The sequence below is a fragment of the Eublepharis macularius genome, chromosome 4 (assembly GCF_028583425.1).
Source record: "Eublepharis macularius isolate TG4126 chromosome 4, MPM_Emac_v1.0, whole genome shotgun sequence".
NCBI lineage: Eukaryota > Metazoa > Chordata > Lepidosauria > Squamata > Eublepharidae > Eublepharis > Eublepharis macularius.
In genome coordinates, this window is record NC_072793.1 from 6,483,922 (window position 1) to 6,501,643 (window position 17,722).

Genomic DNA, 17,722 nt, shown 5'->3' on the forward strand with positions numbered 1-17,722 from the left:
GTGAAGGATATCTAAACATATATGTGTTGATTTAAATATTTGCTTGTTAACATTTCAAGTCACACTTAACCCTAAAGAAATTCATTTTCACATAACTGTGCTCAAGAGGTAGAAGAGAGTGCTGTCATAAGAAATACAGGGTATCTGCCGCCCCGCCCAATTGTGAAATCAGCATGAATTTGCAAGTTTTACTTTTAAAGCATTTTTAAATTAATGCTGAATATTTCCAGGTTTTGTACATTAGTACTTTATATTTTAATTGAAGTTATTTTCCAAATACTATTGATTCCCTGCTCTACTCTTGTTCCAGTACTGATTATATGTTTTTACAATGAATCAATAGAGAGAATAGAGCATTGTTGAGGAAGGGGGAGGAATTCCTGTTCCATGACTTTTAAAAACTATCTTAGTGCAGGGCACAATTTTGTACTGCATCATTCCTGGGACCTGCAATGTTGCTACCTCACTGAATTCCAAGCCCAACGTTAAAATGTCAAGTGCTGATTAACTCCTATATAAAAGTCTTAGTCAGGCTTCACTCCGCAATTCTCACATTATCTTGCCATGAGTCATGACCACAAAATGAACTTGGAGCCAAATATCAATATAAATAGAGACCGAGACCTGAGAAGAATATAGTTCACAGAGTAGCAGAAGAAACAAGCCGTTGCATAGCCTGGCAAAGGAGAAAGCCTTTTCCATGTCAAAATATTCCATAGATCCTCAAAGCCCAGTACTGATTATTAGAATTTTTAAAACTTTACACAATACTTTAAGGCTATGCTTACAGAAGCGTTTTCTACTGGCTGTAAGTGGAACAAGGTTGGAGGAGCTCTGTTTAAATTATTTAAACTGGAACACTGCAGCCTTGGACAGAGCAAAGGCAGATGCATAATGAAAGAATCACAGAACCCACAGGTCATAGTGCAGAGAGCTGGTTCTTACCTTTGAAATCCCTAAACACATTGGGGGCCTTGGTACTTGAACAACCACATCCTCCCATACTGCCAAGCCCACCATGCTGTGCTTTCTGTGACCCTGCCTTCAGAGGTGCAGTAGGTGATGTCTAGACACAGGGCATTTTCTGTGATGGTGCCCTTTGCCTCCAATGCGTAGAGGCATAAACAGCTGGGAGTTTGCCCACCATATGCATGCACCCAGCAATGCTAGGGAAGTGGAGCTGATTGGGAGGAAGAAACAGGATGAGGAAATTGGTGCATATGCGATCCTGTCCACAGTGGATGACTTCACTTCTGGTGCAACCCAGAAGCTAAGGAGTTGTGTCAGGGCCAATTCTTTAATAGAGATGGGCACGAACAGGAAAAAAACACAAACACAATGTTCGTTGTTCATTGCCATCCACGAACAGGGATTCACAAACATCGATGGACATGACATGTTCACGAACATGTTCGTAGTTGGAGGTTCATGGGAGCCAGAATGGCCCCCTTGGGACTTAGCTGGAGCTGAGAAAGGCGTGGTCTCCCGCTTTCATGTCATTTTCTCTTCACAGTGGCAAAAACTGGACTGTCTGCTGGAAACTACTTTGGGGGGTTACAAGCCAGAAGGAAAGCCAGAAGTAGTTCAGACTGTCTATGTCTATGTTGCCAGGGGAATTGATTGAAAGGAGCCAGACTGTCTGGCTTTACAAACGGCTGACAAACGAACACATGTTCCTGGGAACGGGGCCTCACGAACAGCTTGCTCACAAACATCAGATTTAACTATTTATATTTGTTAAAAGTGTGTAACGTCATAAAGATTACGGTGATGGGTGTGTGTGCTAACCTCAAGTGAGTGGTTTGGAGGAAATGTTTTTCTCAGACTGGTGGCTATACAAGCAGATACTTTATTATTATTGGAAGGAGAAACTGATGTTACAGTTCTATTGCATCTGCCATAAGTGATGCCATAATTATTTAATATTGGGGTTATTTTTACTTCTGCTGCACTAATAACAGGACACAACTGCAACTGTGCACAAACCAAATAGCTGTATTTTTCCAGTTAATAAGCTTGCGGTGACTAGTTTTTGATCATGATTTTTTACTCCTCATAGGTATCAGAATCATCAAATCCTTTTCTAAATCGTATGCTTAACAGAGACACCATAACGAGAATAACATATAAAAGTAAGTTGCTTTTGACTCACCATAGAAACATCTGTATAAGGATAATGGGCAAGATATTCAGTAGTTGCACCCCATGTTGCAAGATATACTTAATAAAAGAGCTGTTTTAGTTGGGGATTGAAAAATGGCTGTGGACAGGGACTATCAAGGGACCGGGATCCAGAAAGAGTTCACAGGACTTCTTCAGGCATCTCCCACGTAGCGTATTTCCATAAGATTTCCAACAACATCACCCCTTTCTGTACCTGGTCCCTCTGTGTGGATTTTCTGAATCAAACTCTGAGGTCAAGTTAGGTTATGATTAAAGATGGCAAAGACTGTTCTGTGGTACATAAGAGGTAGTTTCTGCATTAACTAGTATTGATTAGATGCATTTTCACAACAAACAGGCAATACCAAATTTTTAAAAACTCATTGAAAATTATGTTGCTGTTTTCTTGGATCATAGATTATAATGCCATTACTTTTTTAAAAACTTAATTTTGCTTCATGTATTAGAAGGTTCTATTGATTTGAAATAGCAAGCTTTTAAAAACTCATTGTTAGGAAGTTTCATTAGAGCAGTCAATATATAGTTACATTTGCCGCTGTAATAAAGAGTGTGAAACAGGTTAAAATTCAGTAATCGTTTATATGATAACTGAAGCTACGGTTTTAAAAGCATCGTGAGATACTAAAGAACTCGGATCAGGAGACTCCTAACAGTCAAGTGCTGCTGCCTTGGTACTCCGAGTGGATCTTGAATGACAGCTTCACTCTTTTTGCTAGTAAACGCCCCCTCCCGCCTTCCTAGCCCTGCAAAATATTATTATATGAAGGTATTGAAATAACTTGGGATGTAGTTAGAGCTATAGCCATAATTTCTGAAGAATTATTGCTTTAATATTTCAGCTTTTATCTGCAGATCTGAGGGTGGGGGTGGGGGGCTCAAACTGCATTTTAAGCTTTCTTCTGTGATCATTTAAAAATACTTTCATTGGAGATCTTAAACTGTGACCTCCCTTGCTGCTCAAATTTTTTAAAAATAAAGCCGCCACCAGGACGCTCGTACTCTCCCTGATGGGAAAATGGGGGGGGGGGGGGGTCCAAGCAGCTTGGCGGTGCCTTTTTTCCAGCTGAGAAATGGCATGAGAATAAGAGTTCCTCTTTATCCAGCCCTCACTTCCTCTTAATAAAGCAGCCCAACCAGCTGCATTTGGAAAATAAAAGGAAATGTTTTAAAATTATCATGGGAAACAACCTGTGCTTTGCCCCTTTCCCCCTGAAGTACTCGGGTCCCCTCTACACCTTTTTGTCGTTTTCAGCCGAAATGCTTTAGGGCTATTTACACATTGCACAGTTTAGTTGTATACCTGAAAATGTATAAAATGTGATGCCACAAGCATGTGTCATGATGATACACTTATTGTGCAGCTATGAATGGCTTCCCTGTTGAGTGTCAAACAGAGGTTTTGTTTCTGCAATTTAATGTGTGAAAAGGCCCTTAATTTATAAAACTAGGTATTTCAGGCTTTTGCTACATTAAACAAAGCACTGATAACTGATCATGGTGGAATAATCTACATTTTCCTTGATTTTGCAAAGGAAGATATTAAAGTTGATAGGAATTGTTCAAATATTCCTGTTTAGAGACAATACATTACCTTTTAAAACATTTTGACATACATTTAGCAATATATGCATAATTATCTGAAGAAAATTCCTACTTGTAGCTATTGTGCTCCTTAATGGTATCTCTCAGTTTTCATAACCTGTAAGGAAATAATGGATAAGCCCTGTAATGGTGGGGGCAGCATGCCTTGTCTGTGAGAGAGCTGGACACCCATTGCTATTACAACCTAAAATATGCAGTAGAATAGATTAAGTATTTCATTCAGAAAGTCCATAGGTACGATGATATTTTAATCACTAACGTTATATTTGGTTGAAATTCATATATTGTAGAGATGAAAGAGAGCATGGTAAAAAAAATCAGGATTTACTGAATCATTAACTTGGAATAATATTTTGATATAAAAAATTGATTTTGAAATTTGACGTTTGAATTTTAGAATAAAAAATGTGCTGCCAGAATATAAATTTCCCCAATTTTGACAGGCTCATTTATGTTGATTATAAAATTTACTAAATTCTGCTATAAGCAGAATTTATGGACAACTGTTGGCTGCTGGTGTTTGTCAGCTGTTACATTGTCAAATATTCACTGCAATATTATTTATTTGGCTTGCTCTTTGTCGAAGGAGCCCTGGGCAATGTACACACCATCCACGATCATTACAAAATACCTGTGAGAAAGGTTAGACCGGGAGACAGTGCCTGGCTTCACGGCAAAGTGACAGTTTGGACATCAGACTTCCCAGTCCCAGTCTAACACATGAACCGCTGCATCCGTTCCCTGAAATGAATCTTCTGTATCTCAGTACCAGTAAACTTCCACTTTTAGCTTTCCCATTCTGTTCCCGTGGGAAAGCAATGTTGACTTGGTAAATAAGGGCTTCAACCGACAGACTGAGCTCCTATTTTAAAGTCTTAATATTATACTTGGCATTCAGTTTTTTAATTGCAAGCTACATTGTGCATAATATTATGGAAAGTTGTATATAAGTGCCATAAATAAGGAACTAAAAATTCACAAGATACTGAAGTTGGGTAGCTGGTCCCCCAGTGGGGGTGGGGGATCCCCTGCTCCCAGCCTCTTCCCCCTGCCCCCAGTCACCTGGTTGGCTGGGGGAATGACGTGGGAACAGGCCTCGCAGGGTGTACTCCCGGCATGGAACGACGATGTCACTCCTGGGAGTGACGTAATTGTTCAGGCCCCTGGAGTGCTCCCGGGCTTCATGCCAAGCCAGTTCAGCTCATTTGGGGATCCCAATCAGCCTGGCACAAAGCCTGCACAATGACATCACTCCCATCCAAAAGTTTAAGTCCCAGGTCTCCTCCCTCCTGCTAGGAGGGTAAGGGTATCTGGCAACCCTATACTGAAGTGAATTTGGAAGCATTTCCATGAGGCTGTTGCTCGACATTGCTGCGATGTAGGGTTGCCAGGCCCCCCAGGAACCAAAGAGGAGGGCAGGGAAGTTAGGCAGCAGGGACAGTGGTAACTTACCTGCTGTGAACACACACTCTTCTGCACCTCCCCATTGTGTTGGAAAATGATGTCATTTTCTGGTGTAACACGGAAGCCAGAGGTTGTGCTGTGGGGAGCAATTTGCTAAAAATTGCCCTCAAACTTAGGCAGCAGTGGCCTGGCATGAGATAGAGAGGCCTGACCCAGCCAGCCATGCACATGCCCAGCTACCCTCCTGCCTCCCACAGCTGAGAGCAGCCAGGTGCAAGGACAAGGACAGGCACGGGAAGACCCAGCCTAACCAGCCCAAACTGCATGGGAGCCTGGCAGCCTGCATCCACAACCCCTGAGAAAAGGAGCCATGTGAGAGGATAAAGCCATGCAAGCCCTGGTGGCATACTGCCCACTGCAGTAGCACTCTAACACAGGGAAAAACCTGGCTTAGTCAGCCACACAAACATAGGGTTGCACTATGGAGGCCCGACACCTATCTAATTGCACTCCCAGCCTGCTCAATGATGTCACTTCCCGGAAGTGACATCATCACATGGGCCATGGGCCACTGTGGAAGTGCTCCGGCACTCCCCAGGGGGCCAAATCAGGCCCGAATCCAGCCCAAATTGGATCACTGTGGCGCACAGGAGCATGCCACGCCACCTGGGAGTGCACTGTACCACCTGGGAGCACGCCCCAGGAGGTGCTTCCCCCCTCCCCCGCCAGCCAGTTAAGCGGGGGTGGAGGGTGGGAGTGAAGGATCTGGCATCCCTACACGAACATCTGGCAAGAGTCAGTGCTCGTGTGGAGAGAAGCCCAGCAAGCAGGAAGCCCAGCCACTCAAAATTAACTTCCCTCAGTCGTTATATAACTTGTTTGTTAATACTCATGTTGGGCCCAGAAACAAACTGAAAGCCAAGAACAGCTGGTGTAGCATCGGCATTCTGTGTTCATTGTGGTGAGCCCTAATTAGCATGCCTCATTCTCAGCCAGATGACGTTGATGAGGCCGTTATGCTCAGTATGGTTAGTGATAGATTGCCTGTATAATCACCGTCCAAGACTCCAATATTAGAACACCACGGTAAAGACAAGCCTTACTGTCCCTTCTAGGTTAAGTGTACTAATGTGAAGTGTGTTGTAAACAAACAATATGGACTATGTTTATGATTGGTAGTGGTGGCTATTAAAGTAAGAATCAACATAAGAATTTAAACTAGGAACCAAGAGGAATGCAAAAAGGGATCTTAGTACATACGGGTTGTAAAACAAGTGTTGGTGTCTAGGGCTTTGTGAAAATGATTATAAAGCTTATAAAATATAAATATTACAAGAAAAGTTCTCAAGTTCAGACATTGTCCTCAGGCTGAAAAGCATCAGATAATCCCTGCAAGATGATAGTTTGAATAGTGCTTCAAGCCTACTGTTGTCTAGAGATATATTTGTAAGGAGGATACAGACACGCTTTGTGGGGCCCAGGAGACACCTAGAGGGATACATATAGAGTACTAAGTGACTTTGAATATTATGAGTTATTAAGTTTGAATACAGTAAAAAGGCACGACAAAGACATATTTTTGTTGGATGATGGCCTGAGAACAGATGGCATCCAAGGTTGATTCTATAAGCAGTTCTTTTTAGTAAAGCAAATGGAAGCTCTGCACACTGCCAATCTGCAAGTCCATTATAAAACAAGGGTGGCCTTTTCCATAACATCCTAGACTCCGAGAGGATACTTTTTCTTCTTTGAGGCAATTATCAGCATTACTGATAGTTAATGGAGCTTTGTCCTGCCCTCCAGAAAGACAAACTAGTAAGAGGCAGAAGGAGGGAAACATAATATACTTCACTAGAAGGGAAGCGAGTGATGTGAGTATATCTTGTATTAAAATAGTTCTGCTTGGTCCATAATGATGTTATTAAATCATTACAGCCCCCTTAAAAATCTCATCACTCTCGCATGGTACGCTCTGGATCTGAGAGATGGAAGAGCCACTCTTCTGCCGTCGTTTGCATAAGGGCCACACATTTGCCTCAGCGACAGGATAGCCTGGGAAGGAAAACGTGAGGCTTCCAGTATCTGCCTTCCTAATGAACATCATAGGAATTGCCCGAGCATTGCCCATAGGTGCCACCTTGCACATGGGCAAAATCAGCAACTGCCTGTACATGTGCATTCCCTGCGGTGGCCCCCATTTTATGGAACAGCCTACCTGAATAGGTCAGGAAAGCTCCGACTCTCCTGGCTTTCCGCAAATGATGCAAAACTGAAATATTCAAGAGGCCCCTTTTACTGAAATGAGAGCCCCCTGGTGCAAAGTGGTAAGCGGCAGTCCTGCAGCCCAAGCTCTGCTCATGACCTGAGCTCAATCCTGGCAGAAGCTGGGTTCAGGTAGCCGGCTCAAGGTTGACTCAGCCTTCCATCCTTCCGAGGTCAGTAAAACGAGTACCCAGTTTCCTGGGGGTAACATGTAGATGGCTGGGGAAGGCAATGGCAAACCACCCCGTAACAAAAAGTCTGCCAAGAAAACATTGTGATGCGATGTCCTCCCCATGGGTCAGTAATGCCTCGGTGCCTGCACAGGGGACTCCCTTTACCTTTTTACCTAAGAGGGCTATAGTGTTAGGAAGCAGTTTCCGAGGGATGCATCAGTAGAGGGTTAGGGGCCATAGACTTTATTCCTGTGTGCTACTGTGGGCTATCTGTTGCTTTGGCTATGATCCTACTGGGTAGCTGTATGTTGTTTAATGTATAAGTCTTAGAATTGCTTATGCTCTGTTTCAGCATTTCTTCAACTCTATATTGAATTTTTCCTTGTTTAAAACCTTTGCAAATTTGCATCTATTACATTGTTTTATGAAATGACCTTGAGCCTGACTGTAATAATTCACACTATGTTATCCACCTTGAGTCTCAGTGAAATTGGCAGACTATACATACATACATACATACATACATACATACATACATACATACATACATACATACATACATACATACATAAAGCAGAAAACTTTCCAAGTTTTCAGGGTTTCAGTGCACCAATAGTATGCACATTGTCAAAACTGCTTCTAGAGCTTAATTTGTTTTGTATACAAACCTCCGTCATTCTTGGTCTGGCTTCTCAGCTTGCTTGAGTGACTACAGGCTGGACATTTACTATTGAATATGAAGGCCTTGTCTTATAATAAAGAAGATGCAGAGCCAACAAGACTAAGGCTGTGGCCCATTTATTCAACTTCATTCTTGTCACCATCCCCGGCCCTTTTTACTTCTGTAAAGGGGTGGGTGGGTGCACGCATGCACATGTGTGCATTTGCGTGCATGTGTGTGTAAAGTGCCATCAAGTCACACCCAACTTATGGCTACCCAGCAATGAGCTTTCAAGGCAAGTGAGAAGCAGAGCAGGTTTCTTGTTGCCTTCCTCCGCAGGGTCTTCCTTGGTGGTCCTCCATCCAAGTACTAACCCTACTTAGCTTCCGAGATCTGATGAGATCAGGCTATAACATGCTGCCTTCCTTCCCAGTAAGGGTTTGAAGTAATCTTACATCAACCTGATAATCTCAACAGATTTATATACCTAACCAGAGTTATAAATCACAGACATCTCAAAACCTGAGATACTACTTATTGAAAAGCAGCTTTGATTACTCTATCAGGAGCTAACACAAGTTAACCATTTCCTCGCAGTGCTGAATTAGAACCACAGATAGATGTCAGAGGTCATTCAGCCCGACTATGCTAGGAAATCGGTCTCCAGTCAACTCTCTTCCTTTGTCCACCCATAAAGAACTGTAGTGCAAGAACTTTGCCTCACATCCAAATCTCTCTGAATGTCGAAAATAAGCATCCTAGAAAAGCAGTTAGGCTGGCTTCCTCCTTCATGTGCTGACTTTCAAACAGCAGGAAACATTCGAATGTAAGATTTCTTATCCGTCGGAAGTGAGAAACATTTAGGAAATCTGTACCATGTGATATTTCTGAACACGTAGCTTGGCTTTTATAGCAAAACAAATGGCCACTCCATGGTGATATAAGCCAGAAAAGAGTTCCTTTCTTGTTGGCTTCTATTGCCTAGAGAAGCAGGATATAGCCATTACTTCTTAATCAGCCGAACAAGAGCTTACAAATCATCCCTGTCAAAAACATTCCTCCCTTTCTAGATACATACCTGCATAGATGGGGAGACATAAATGCCCACTTTCTATCAGGGTTCTGAACAAGGCAAAGTTAAAAAGGAATTCTTATTTAACCCCAGGTACAGAACTGACCCACCCAGTAATGGACAGCATCTGCCTTTGCTTGCTTGTGTGCACTCTCCAAACGAAAGCCGAATTTTGCATCAGTGGGAAGCCTGAATTCCCATTTGCAGCTACACAGGCTTCATCCAAGCTGACCTGTGGACATTTTTTCAGGGTAGATAGCTTTGAATGGATTCCTGTTGGCCACAACTGTCATCACATTTTGTCTCCTCTGCCCATTTTATCTCAAAACATGGAAGCTTATCGTTGTCTTGTGCTAGTTATCTTTGCCCAAACTTAGCCGCCTGTTACCATGATGTTCTGTATCCAATTTTGCAAGTCAGAGCCCAGCATTTTATCAGGTTCAAAACATCATCTAGCATCTGCATTGCAATAACACTTGAAAATCACATCACTGGTTTCTGGATTACAACATACAATGCACGGTAATTTTACACTTAAATACCCATGGAGTGATTGGCAGCCCAAATATTACTGACTACCTATTTCCCTACAGGAAGCAAATTTGTCTGACAGTGGCTGGAGCAGTGCCAAAACTTAAACAGTAGATATTTCAACTCAGATTATACTTGACATCTTTGTGAGTGCAAGAATGTTGCAAAAGCTGCTCAAATTGAGCCAGAATAGTTCCCCTGCATTACAGTAGCAGAGGACGGATATCTTTGCTGAGCCCATCCAATAATTACAAAACAAACTCAGCAGTAGAAAGTTAGTGGGGCCATAGATTTATATGGGCAATCAGGCCAGTTTGTTGGCAGTGATCCTTGGGTCCACTTGTTGACTATTATTTGGCCACCATTTTCTTTGTGGTCAGTGACATACACTTATATTTAGGCTTGTCTTTGTCACTCTTGATATCCAGTTTACTAATACAGATGTAGCATAGTAATTGGACTTATAGATGGATGCTATGCATTCTCCCCCAATCTGGGTTTTGGCTAATATTATTGCCGATGTTGACAACTGCAGAAGGCCTTTAACATACAACGGATGGAAGGGACCAACAGCCAAATCAGAAATACATGTAACTAATTATTCCTTTGGCAGGCAAAAAGAGGGAATATGACTTGCATGCAGAGATCCCAGGTTCAGTCCCTTCCATCGTCAGTTTGAGAATCTCACCCAGTATGTTCTGAGAAAGAGCTCAGTGACGTTTGGGGAGCTCCTGGCAACTGGAGTAGACAATATGAAGCTAGGTTAGAGTCAGTATAAGGCCGTCTTGTCTGTTCAAGGGTCAACATCCCTGGCATCGAAGGGAACAGGTTTGGCTCTCTTATTTACAGGATATGACTTCAGTTTAATGGCTGTACCTCATTGATTACAGCTCTCTATTGATAATAAAGCGTGGGCAGATAGCAGGGCAGGGTGACTAAGCAGGAGACAATAAAACCAAGCATATATTTGCAGTCTGTTTGGTTACACACATTCTTATGTTTTTCGGTCCCCTAGTAGAACAGGCCTCCACTCTCACCAAGCTAGCCTCACTGAAAAATAGCAGGGAAATAACTAGATGTTGGCTTTTTGAATCTGAAATGCCTCATCTCAACTGAGCCTTTGATGCTGTGCATCACTCTCTGGGCTTCATAAATAATGAACAGGTAGGGGAAGGAGAAAGAGAGAGAGAATGGTGGTGAATCAGAAACCGTTCACAGGCCTGAAGACGAAAAATCATCCTGAGTCTCCTGTTATTCCCACAAAATTATCATTCATTACCTTACAAACATTCGTTGCTAATAGAATTCAGGTGTCATTTCTAGGTGTTAAAATTTTAACACCGTTCTGCTTCAGTAATGCCACAATACTGGTTTTATGCTTTCATCTGGAACCTGTTCTGGCTTAGCAACACGTTCAGCATCCTGGGCCTCAGGCCAATGTGGGCTGAATGTGTAAACAGCAGAGATGAAGAAGCCAATCACAGAGGAGAGAGCAAAGTTGCCCTCCATTATACCTGCGGGACCAAGATAGTACCCAAAGCCTCACTTTTAGCAGAAACACTCTCCTTCTCCTCTCTTCCCCCCAGGACCACTCAGCCATAATATGTGTGTACAGTCAGTAATACGCTTTATGAGAAACTGACTTATAAGGTGAGACACTGTCTTTGAGCAGCATGATGTGGGACATGGAAATAGGAGCTGAAAGAGATAGAAAAGAGATCTGTAAATTCCTCTTCTCTTCAGATCACAAAATTCTTCCACGCACACAAAGTTGCTTTATACTGAGTCAGACCATTGGCGTATGGTATTGTCTAGGGGTGTGCACCCCCAAAAGGTTCGGGTTTCCTGCTTCTGGTTTACCCAGAGCAAGAAAAAAAATTGGGTAAACTCAAAACCCGAAGCAGCAAGCTGCTTCAGGTTCGGGTACTTAAAGATGATTAGGGATTATTAGGGAAGATTCAGCCATTGTTTCCAATGGGAAACACTGCTCCTGGCTATCGGGGGGGGGCATTTTCTTCCCTAATAATCCCAAATTTGTGGGGGATCCTCTCCCAACCCTCCTCTCCCAATCACCCAAGTTTCAGGGATATTGGACTTTGGAGGGCCATGTTATGGCCCCCCAAAGAAGGTCCACCCAGCCACCACTGATCTCCATTGTTCCCTATGGGGAAAATGGGGGGGGAAGGTTCCCTGGAGGCTGGGGGTGGCATTTTGCTAGAAAAATGCACCAAACGTGCAGGGAACCGTCTCCAAACTCTCCTCTCATGGCCTCCCAAGTTTCAGGGAGATTGGACTTCAGGGGGGCATGTTATGGCCCCCCAAATAGGTCCCCCAGCCACATTATTCCCTATGAGGACTAACTTCACACCAGAGAATCTTAATAAGAAAAATTTGATTAAAAATACACAAAACCATATGAAGCAAATGAGTGTGCAACTATAAGTAAACTACTGGACACCCTCCCTCAATACAACCAAACTGATGAAAGGGGAACAACTTCACTCCAAATAATCATCCATTGAATTCAACCCAAACCATGTGGCGAAAACTAGGCCATTCTAGGAGGCTGTGGGGGTGGCATTTTGCAAGCAAATTGCACCAAATTTGCAGGGGACCTACTCCTACCTGCCCTCTGAAGATCACCTATCATCAGGGAGATTGAACTTCAAGGGGTCATGTAATGGTCCCCCAAAGAAGGTTGACCATCCCAGCTACCCCACTTGTCTATTTCTATTGTGGGGGAAATCCAGATTCCCACACACAAACACATACATTGTGGAAGCAATGCACTTCCACTTACCATCCACAGGTTGGGCAGCCCAACAGAGCCAAACCAAAGCCGCCCAAAAGCCCATCACCCCCAGAACTGGCTGGCCAGCCAGTCCCCACTATTCCCTATAATGGGAACTTTTACAAATTACTTTCTCAGGGGCACTTATGCACATATCCCTGGGACAGCCAAACAGAACCAAATGCTCCAGAAACCCCCAGAGCAGGCTGGCCAGCCAGTGCCACTTTCCATTGTTCCGTATGAGGACCGACCTTCACATCAGAGAATCACACCAACAAAAATTCAATTTAAATAAATTTAATATATTAGATTTATGGTAACAGCAGCCATTAATGTTACATTAACATTTATTACATCAATATTAAATTATTAAAAGCAGGGGTCATTTTGTAGAAAAAGAGCTGCAAGAACTCATTAGCATTTACCATGCCCCTTGACATCACCGGAAGTGTGTCAGAAGGCAATGCCCAGCCCCCCCCCTCAGGCTCCACCCCAAAAATCTCCACGTATTTCCCCACTCAGAGCTGGCGAGCCTACCTGGAGAAAAACTGCTTTCAAAAGCACAAAGAAAGTGGTCAAGATTTTAAATGGTTTTATTATAAAATCAACAACTCTACAATTAACGATTAAACTGAATAGTAGAACAAAGGCAATTCTAGCAACAACATCCATTGGCAAGAAGAAAGATTTAAAAAGTCCCAAATCTGGAAGAAGGCTGCTTCTTCCTCACATGTTTGCTGCCATTCTGCTGTTGCAGATCTTCCTCTGGTTTGGGCCTGCAAAGAAATTAGCGGTTTATGGGGCTTCTCTCCTGCTGGGAAAGACTTCTGACTTTAAACTTCAGCGCAACTTTGAAGGAGCTGGAGGTGCCAAACTTTGGAGATGTCACCAACTTCCTCTATTCTCTTTGGGCTCTTGGGCATCCAGTGATGAACAATTGGCTTGAAGCAGCCACAGCTCTGCACACCTTTCACCTCTTTGCAGTTCTGTTAAAGAAGCATCCATAATCTGTTAAAGGAGATCCAACAATCATTGCAAAAAGGGAAAGACAGCATGCTTTACTCTTGAACAGAGTCACATAGAGAACAACTTACCTTAGCATAGGAGTTTCCAAAGTTTAGTCCTGTCACCAGACTCCTCTGTTCTTTTTCGGGTCTCGCTTTGGGTGTCTAAAGCTGAACAATGACTTTGCAGCAACCATGTCTTCAAAAATTTTATTGGACTGAAGACTGTTAGAGGAGGTCCAACAATTCTTATAAACAATAAAGATGTTATTGTTTTGACTTTCAAGGAGGACCTTTCTGGAGTGACGATCAAGTTCATCTGGGAAAATCCCCTTTCACACTCACTGGAGGAAATAACAACTGTATGGAGAATGCGACGGATCTGAGACAGTTCCTTGGGCATTTCTTCTCTATGTTTTAGATGCTCTCTGAAGGCCCGAATGGCTTCTCTCTCACTGAGCTTAAACCTTCTTGCTAATGTGCTTATTTCTGCTTCCCCATAGAGAATACAGTCACTGGAGTTTGCTGGCCAATTCTTAGAATCCAGAACTCTTCCACACCTTGACAATTCTGTGTCTTCTTTCGAAAGCAGTCTTTTTTGAAGAGATTTTTTAAGTTGCTTGTAGAATGCAACTGGGGAGATAGGTGGGTTATCAATTCTATTTCTTCTGTGCAACCAAACATCCTTAAATTGCAGCGTTTCTGTTGCTTCAAGTGCTTCTGTATAGTAAGGGCCTGGAGTAGTGCCTCTCTTCCCACAAATTTCAACAAGAGTCTCAATCTTGCCATGGGCTCTGTACAGATCGATATTTCTCTCCTGCAAATCTACACTTAATTCTGAGAGCTCTTGCAAAGCATCGCAAAGTAATCCGAGATCTAAAACAAATTCTGCTGATGTAATCTTCTTATGAAGACCTTCTTATGTGCACTTCTCCTTTCTATCTCGATCACTCTCAGTTTTACCTTTTTCAGAATGAAGCCCTAGGGCTTGGTAATCCTTCCAGACAGCCGTAACAGTTCTGAAACTAGATGCAACCCATCTTGTAGACAGGATCCTTCCAATTGTCAAGACCTCCATCTCTAACGTGGCCACACATGCCTTGAGCTCCCTTGCATTTTTCAGAGATGAATGGTACATGACATATAACTTGTCCATAAAACTCTTAAATCTATTGATGCTACACACCTCTTTCATGACATCATGGCCTGATAATTCCAGCCTATGGCTAGCACAATGCCTTGCAACAATGGAAGGGACTCTGTCTTTTAAGAGTTTTGTGACTCCTCCACAGGATCCTATCATCACTGCAGCCCCATCACAAGTCAACAAAATCAAATTTTCCCTTAAGAATTCCTCAGTGATCCCTAGTGACTCAAGGGTAGACATCAAACTTTTGAATATCCTATTTGCTGTTATCTTATCCAGCTCTATCAAGCCAATGAAGTGATTCATATGGTCCTGCATGTCCAGCTCTTCAATGTAGGTGCGAATATACACTATCAGAACTGATTTCTGACTCACAGTAGTAGATTCATCAATAATCAGCGCAATTTTACTCTTGGAATCAATCTTCTTGACCAGTGTGATTCTCATTTCATGGCCTATGTAATCCATAATATGCGCACAAGAAGTTGCTGAGCGCAAAATTCTCCCCACATCAACACCGTTTAATTCTTGCAAATCAATGTCAGCCTCAAAATCATTAAAAGACTGGTTCTTTCTAGCCACTTTATATGCAGTGTGGAATATTTTCTTGGTGATTTCCATCTCTCTTTCTTGGGATTTCAAACATACTGTTTTCAGCGTTTCTTTCTTTGCTTCAGCTGTGATTTTAACTGCAGCTTTGTGACCTATACTTTCTTTATGCTCAAAAAATTTTTCCCTGAATGTTAGCTGCTGTTTCCTCAATTCACCATTAAATGACACGTATCCATGTATCCACTCTCTAGAAAGATGCGCACCCACAGTCTTCCTTTCTGTCCCCAAGGTTCCAACGTTTTTACACACTGAGCAACCTAACTTGCCGCCACTGAAAAATAACCAGTCTTGTTTTGGAGATGCTCATCCTTCTGCTTTACTGTTCAACAAGTGGGCCAGAAGCTCTCATTAACTGGAAAGGAAGAGATGCAATAGCTTGACTCTCCAGTCATTGGATTTTCAAGCTCCAGACCTGGATTAGTGTCAAGAGTTTTGATGTCATCTGGATTGCTCGATGATTCCCTTGATGTTGAGGGACGATCTTCAGTAACTGCACGTTTCACTGGGGCCCCAACAAGTAGTCAGAAATACTCTTCCTTTTCATGGTTCACAGACTGCATATATAGATGAAAATGAAAAAGTGGCATGTACTTGGGACTGCATGGAAATGGGAATGCTAGCAGTTTGAACAGTCAGCTCTAAAAAGTAAAGCAACCTTCAAAGTATTTGCATCCCCATGTAATTGCCTAGTTAAGGCATGCTGCTGCACTGGAAGCTAAGCTATGCTGAGGTGGTCAGTAAGGATCTAGGGCCTTAAGGGGGAAAGCAAATGTCACAAAGAACTAGAAGTGCAGGGTTGTTTTAGCAGTCTGTCTGTATGCTCTCGCCCCTGCCACACTGCCAGAGGGTATTAAAAACAAAGCCAGCAAAGCACAGAGCTCTAAATGAAAATTAATGTTGCCAGCCCACACTGTACATCTGGCTGGGGGGGGGGCATATAGTAGCAGTGTGTTTGTATGGCTTTTTGATAAGATTCTCTAATCTGTCTAGAAAAGCATCTGACTTGTTTTGTTCTTGAATGTTACTGGAGGGGGGAATACAGTAACAGTCAAGAACAAAACACAGCCATATGCCTTTCTAGCCAGATTAGAGCATCACATCAGAAAGCCAGCAAAGCAGAGATTTTTAAATTCATAAATAAAAAAATTAAAGTCCACATGGAGTGGGGGCATACAGTGACAGTCAAGAACAAAACACAAATGGTTTTCTAACCAGATTAGAGCATCTGTCTAGAAAAGCATAGGGGGGAGACATACAGTAACAGTCAAGAACAGAAAGCCAGCAGAATAACCCCCCCCGGTCACCTCCCCCCAGAGATACTTGATTCATTTACGTTTTGCAGTACCGTCTGACTGCGGGGCCGGCTCTGGATGCCACTGCTGATGACCCTCCGGCTAAGGAGGGCACTGCGGGTGGCCTTGATCAGCTTACAAGTTGGGAGGCCAGCCAGTGCAGGCCCGAGTGCCCTGGCTGGCTGTGCGGCCAGCTTTTGAGGGAGCTGCTGGCCGCCTCGACCGGCTTACAAGCCAGGAGGCTGGCCAGTGCAGGCCCGAGCGTGCGTGCAAATGCAAACAGGCCAGCAAAGTGCTCCCAGTAAACCCGAAGCAACCCCAATCGCTTTGGGTTGCTCTGCTTCGATATTTCTGAATCAGGGCCAGCATGCTGGCCCCAATTCGGGAATACCGAATTTTCCCAAATCAGTCCCAAATCGAGTATTTAATCCAAATTGGAATTCTGAAGTGCACATCTCTAGTATTGTCTACTCTGACTGGCAATGGCTCTCCATAGTCTTGGTCAGAGATCTGTCATGTCATCCTCTGATTATTTTATCTGAAGATGCTGGGTATCTTGGAACATGGGACCTTATGCTTTCAAAACAGATACCCTACCAGTAAGCTGTGGCCGTTCTAAGGCAACAGGAACCAGTCCTGGACGGGGCAGCCATTTTAGATGAAAATATTCAGCTCTCATTGCAGGCTCTAAATTTTGCTCTCCTTCCTGCCTTCTGCACTTTTGCTGCTGTCTCCCTAGTTTACCAAGCCAGTGGAGTGTGTTGTTCCCACTTCCTCCTTACTTCCACAGTAGCACCAGCCAGCCACACTGTGCTGCTTTCTCTGTCCTGTTGGATTCTCTTATTGCTCAACTCTATGACCCATGAGGTTGATGATTCTCATACACCTCACACCTGTCCTTCAAACCACTTGCCTTTTTGCTCAAAGCTTCCTTTGGGCTGCTGCTGGGGTTTTTTTCTTTTTCTTTTTGCCTTCTGCTGAGCTTCT

At 43.2% G+C, this 17,722-nt stretch overlaps 1 protein-coding gene across 1 annotated transcript in view; it reads left to right on the forward strand.

Annotated features, from left to right (window-relative positions):
* The window catches only part of CA10 (carbonic anhydrase 10), a 720,933-nt gene that overhangs the window by 676,431 nt on the left and 26,780 nt on the right, over positions 1–17,722 (forward strand). Inside the window, exon 7 of the mRNA XM_054977005.1 lies at positions 2,060–2,132. Within this exon, the coding sequence (XP_054832980.1) occupies positions 2,060–2,132 (73 nt within the window). The remainder of the gene's footprint in view (positions 1–2,059; positions 2,133–17,722) is intronic.